This window comes from Lithobates pipiens, unplaced genomic scaffold (genome assembly GCF_037356315.1).
Source record: "Lithobates pipiens isolate NorthernLeopardFrog02 unplaced genomic scaffold, aLitPip1_a1.2 Scaffold_96, whole genome shotgun sequence".
NCBI lineage: Eukaryota > Metazoa > Chordata > Amphibia > Anura > Ranidae > Lithobates > Lithobates pipiens.
This window is the reverse complement of record NW_027507919.1, coordinates 476,521-482,343: the sequence shown is the minus strand read 5'-3', so window position 1 is coordinate 482,343 and position 5,823 is coordinate 476,521. Positions and strand designations below refer to the sequence as shown.

The following is a 5,823-nucleotide window of genomic DNA, read 5'->3' as shown; positions in this document are numbered from 1 at the left end:
AGTGCTAATCATCACAGCCAATAACAGCGAGGGGGGAGGAGCAATCACAGATCCATGGATTGGTCATGTAAAGGAACCTGTGAGGACAGAAATGTAGGAATTCTCATTGTGGATATTAAAGTGTGTGTCTAGACAAATCCTATTGTATTAGATTTGGATGGAGTGGGGGAGGATTAGAACCCCTGTCAGGTTTTTACTGCTATCTGGAGCTCCATTGGAGAGATTTCCCCTCACTTCCTGTCCCGGTGAGAACATTTTATCAGACAGGAAATGAGGGAAAAATCTACAACAGGGACACAGACAGAAATAAAGACCTGACAGGGGTTCTAATCCTTCCCCTACTCTACTAAAGAAAAGGATTTTTATTTATGTCTGTGTTGCTGTTGGGGAGTTCCCCTCACTTCCTGTCTGGAGAAATGTTGTCACAGGAACAGGAAGTGAGGGGAAATCTCTCTAATGGAGCCCCAGATAGCAGAAAAAAATCTGACTGAGGTTCTAATCCTCCCCCACTCCATCCAAAAATAGCCCTTTCTTCTATAGATACACAGTGATGGTGGAGACCCCAGGGCCATCATCCTGATCCTGGCTACACTATGTAGTGTGTCACTGACCCAGAACAAGCATGCAGCCAGTGAAGGCTGAACAATCTGACCTCCTGCATGCTTGTTCCTGGTCAGTGACACACTAGGTAGTGAAGTGAGGTTTAGGATGAAGATGACGGCCCCGGAACCTGCAGCTTTATAAATAAATCCCTCATGTTTCCTGTCCTCTGTTTCCTCCTATTGGATGAGTATTCCACCAATCACCAATCAGATCATCCACCTTGTGATGTCTCTGGGCAGATCTCTCACTTCTGATTTCCCCCACATATCTTTATACAACCTCCCCCTACATATACCCCAGCATGGAGGGGCTCAGTGAAGGTGGTGGTGAAGGTGTGGAGATGTCGGATCGGGTCACACAGATCATAAAAGGAGATCCGCCCGGCCTCATAATCCAGATCTATCCCGACTCTCCCACTGGGGACACTGCCGGGTAATGGGGTCTTATTACTGTCATGTCTCACTGAGAGCTGATTAATCAACAACCCCCTCTCCAAACTCCAGGACTTCTTATTATATCCAATCAGTGACTGACCTCCTCTCCTGTCTATACTGGGGTAACACATCCCGACTATCCAGTACTCTGACCCCCCGACATCCACTTCCCAGTAATGTCTCCCTGAGGAGAACCTCTGACTGCTCATCACCTGATGATACTGAAACCTCTCTGGTGTTTCTGGGCGATTCTGATGTGATTTGTAGGATGCAGTTTTCCTGTCATCTGATATATGTAGATTATTAGCAGCTGTCCTCACATCCAGTAATATGTCTGTAATCCCCGACACCCCCGATGTTTGCTGTACAGCCCCAATATTTGGTCCGCCAGCCTGGAGGTGTGAGTGTTGTATGGTGGGGGAGGGTTGGGGAGGTCCCCTGGATGGTTGTATGGTGGGGGAGGGTTGGGGAGGTCTCCTGGATGGTTGTATGGTGGGGGAGGGTTGGGGAGGTCCCCTGGATGGTTGTATGGTGGGGGAGGGTTGGGGAGGTCTCCTGGATGGTTGTATTGTGGGGGAGGGTTGGGGAGGTCCCCTGGATGGTTGTATGGCGGGGGAGGGTTGGGGAGGTCCCCTGGATGGTTGTATGGTGGGGGAGGGTTGGGGAGGTCCCCTGGATGGTTGTATGGTGGGGGAGGGTTGGGGAGGTCCCCTGGATGGTTGTATGTTGGGGGAAGGTTTGGGAGGTCCCCTGGATGGTTGTATGGTGGGGGAGGGTTGGGGAGGTCCCCTGGATGGTTGTATGGTGGGGGAGAGTTGGGGAGGTCCCCTGGATGGTTGTATGGTGGGGGAGGGTTGGGGAGGTCCCCTGGATGGTTGTATGGTGGGGGAGGGTTGGGGAGGTCCCCTGGATGGTTGTATGGTGGGGGAGGGTTGGGGAGGCCCCCTGGATGGTTGTATGGTGGGGGAGGGTTGGGGAGGTCTCCTGGATGGTTCAGCATTGATGTGACCTTCACCCTTTGTAGTAGAATGTGGATAGACATGTGTGCCTGGACATTTCTCTACATTTACCCCAGACATGATATCAGATAGACCTGTGTGTAATGTGTGTGAGATCCCCCCCACATCCAGATCCCCCCCATCATGGAGGAGTTTATCATGTCTCTCTCTGTCCTCATCATCTCCATCCTCAGTATCACACAAGTCACCTGTGTCTGATTCCTGTAGGACAGTCAGTGGATCCGTCACGTTACACAGCTCCTCAATGTGACGCAACTTCCTGGACAGCTCCTCCTTCTTTATCTCCAGATCCTGGACCAGATCATTGATTATCCCGGAGATCCGCTCTGCCTGCCCGGAGAATTCCCTCAGGACTCTCTTCTCCAGGTCTTCCAGACGTCTCCTGAGGTCTCTGAACAGGACAGTGACTCTCTCTGTCTCATCATCTGCTTCTCCTTGTACTTTCCTCCCGTGTTCCTGCAGACTCTGGACTCTTTTCTCCATCTCCTCTCTCTCTGTCATCAGTTTCTGCAGAACATTCCTCAGTTTCTTCTTCTTCATCTCAGAGGCCTCATCCAGAGTCTCCACCTGGTGCCCCCGATGTTCTCCATCCAGCCTGCAGGACACACAGATACAGGTCTCATCCTCAGTGCAGTAATACTCCAGGATCTTCTTATGGACGGAGCATTTCCTGTTCTCCAGGGAAGTGGTGGGGTCACATAAGACGTGTTCTGGTGACTTGCTGTGGACTCTCAGGTGATTGTCACACAGAGAAGCTTCACAATGCAGACAGGATATGACAGCAGGTACAGGAGTGTGAATACAGTAAGTACAGAAGACCCCGGACTCCTCCTGATCCGGATGGGTGGACAGGAAATTCTCCACTATGTTCCGTAGTGTTATGTTCCTGTGCAGTGCAGGCCGATCCTGGAACTCTTCTCTGCATTCAGGACAGGAATAACCTCCAGACCCCTCCTGTGTATCCCACACACGACCAATACAGTCCCGGCAGAAGTTATGTCCACATTTCAGGATTACAGGATCTGTATAAATGTTCAGACAGACGGAACATTCCAGCTCCTTCCTCAGATCTGCAGACGCCATCGCTGAGAGCGGAAGAGAGAAGTGAAAGTAACCAGTTCTGTACATTCCTACACAGGGAGGGGCTGACACCGAGACACGTAGTCATAGGACTCCTTATACAGAGGAACACAGATAATACATGGGAGGACTCCTGACAATAATCTCCCTATCTGGGGAAATAAAGGACATGTAGTAAGATGAGGGAACGTTGTGTCAGGAATTCTCCTTCATATCATTAGAACATTTCACAGACAAAGGAACACAAAGTTGATGTATTTGGCTGCAATAACACAAGTCATACGGATAGAGCCGGATTACCCACAAGGTGCCCCAGGCAGGTGCCCGAGGGACTGGCAGCTTTCCAGGGGCCGTCTATATCTTCCTCATTTCCCCTTCACTATCACTCTCAGATAATACGAGTGTAAAACATTTCACACCTCAATCAGGGATTGCAGAAGATGACTTTCATTTCATCAACAGATCTGCAGTTTTGACTCCAAGATCATTGGCTAACAACCCCCCCCCCCCCCCCCCGGTTCAGTTCACTGCCAGAACAGCCGTACAGGGGAAAATTTCGGACCTGAACACCGATCCCTATTGAAGTCTATGGGACCCGAATTAGAAAAAATCAGAAGTCTCCATGTTGAATCCTTATATGCCAGTTATTGGGCATAAAAATGGCATGGAGGCCGGCGTACTGCCCTGGGGGACATGTATTGATGACTTATTTTAAAAACTGTCCTTTTTAAAGGAGCAGTGATTTTAATTTGCAAGGAGGCACATTTGCTGGTGGGGCTCTTTCTCAAAGTGAGAGTAATTCTATAAGGGGAGCATTTCCAACTCTGCACTCATCATCTAAAAATGTCTCATCTGTAAATGTCTTCTCTGTCCCTCCGAGGGTATGTTCTCACTGCTGCAACTCCACCCATAACTGCGATACTGAAAACTGCCCTCCTAATGTTTGTGTGCAGACTGTCCACATTGCAATACTTTACTTTCTCTCTATGTCTTTCCTTAAAGAGGGATTCCACCAAAAAAAAAAATATTAAAAGCCAGCAGCTATAAATACTACAGCTGCTGACATTTAATAAATGGACACTCACCTGTCCCGGGTTCCAGCGATGCCGGCAGCCGAGGCCGATCAATCGCTCGGCTCTCGGCTGCTGTCGCCACCATTCTAGGTGAGGGAATCAGGAAGTGAAGTGAATTGGCTTCACTTCCCGGTTCCCTACTGCGCATGCGCGAGCCGCGCCGTGCAATAGGAAATCTCCGCGCTGTCTCTGGGACCCGTGTGTGTCCCAGCAGACAGCGCGGCAGGGCAGGAAATGGCGTAGACTCCCACGGGAGTCTATGCCCGGAAGTGGGTGAAAATACCTGTCTTTGACAGGTATCTCCACCCCCCTCCCCCCTGAAAGGTGTCAATTGTGACACCGGAGGGGGGGGAGGGATCCGATCAGCGGAGGTTCCACTTTAGGGTGGAATCCCGCTTTAAGTTATGGTCTCAAAAATATATAGTATACCGTATCCGTACCCTAATTACCCCGCATATACTATATTGACAGCGCTAAAACAAAAAAGGGGAAATAATCAAAAAATAAAATATAATAAATATATAGAGGATAAAATATAATAAATATATGGAGGATAATAACTCAGTGTCTAAAAAAAGTCACAAGCAAGTGTCCATAATATCTCCAAACATATATGACTCAATATTCAATTGAGCTATCACACTTTGGAAAAAAGTTCAGAAAAGAAGATCCATCTCCGAAGAAGAAAACACCAGTGTGCGAAGGGTCTGACGGCCGGTGACACCCCTTATGGTAATTCACTCACCAGAACCCAAAGGGTTAACAGGCACTTCACTACGGCTGTAGAAGTAGTCCCACTAGTGTCCCTCCGGAAAATCGTCTTATCATGACACCATAGGTTCCTCTCTCTCGGGCTCCCTGCTCTCTCACCGATAAGAGTTCACTTAATTCTCATTCACAGCCCCAGATCCACATATAGAAAACAATAAAATATAGATTCCATAGTGCAACACAGCTTTATTCATTAAAAACACTCATGCGCTTAAAATCATACGTACACAATGTGCACAGCAAAATGTCACATTTAAAATGTCACTTGCAGCGATAACGAGGTGGTCTCACCGCAGTCCTGAGCGCGTTTGGTCGAATACTGCCTCAGCTTCCACGGCGGGTCCCGGGTAACCACTCCGAATAGCCTGCTCTGGTGACGTATAGCTGCCTGGTCACGCCCATACGCGTTTCGTCATCACGTCTTCGTCCGTGGGCGTGGCCAGGCAACGCAGCTAGTCCATTTAAATACCTTGCGGGGCGGGAAGCCAGATCAAAATAACGCCCACGTCCGGCCCCCTCTCCTCGCATTCGATGTGACAATGTAATGACATCGCCGTATAAGCGATCGTCATAACAACGGCCTGCTAAAAATCACTATCTAGCTTAAGGGGAAGGAAATGAAGAAAACCTTCTGCTTTGTTCATTGTTACATGATTAGGTCCCGCCGTGCAAGCCATCAGCATACCGGCCAGGATACTGATAACAAAACCTTATCCTTATTGCCTATCTAAAATACCTGTATGCCTACCCCATCACCTATATTAGTTTAAACAGGGCATATCATTACTATGATATAACAAATCCGGGGCATACTGCTGTAGATATTATGAGTCTACACTAAAC

At 48.7% G+C, this 5,823-nt stretch overlaps 1 protein-coding gene across 1 annotated transcript; it reads right to left on the bottom strand.

The window, feature by feature from the left end:
* Positions 1-374: 374 nt before the first annotated feature.
* LOC143973770 (uncharacterized) lies at positions 375-3,163 on the bottom strand. The gene has a single exon (XM_077474616.1). The coding sequence runs from the start codon at positions 3,137-3,139 to the stop codon at positions 848-850; it is 2,292 nt and encodes a 763-aa protein (XP_077330742.1). The 5' UTR covers positions 3,140-3,163; the 3' UTR covers positions 375-847.
* Positions 3,164-5,823: the final 2,660 nt, after the last annotated feature.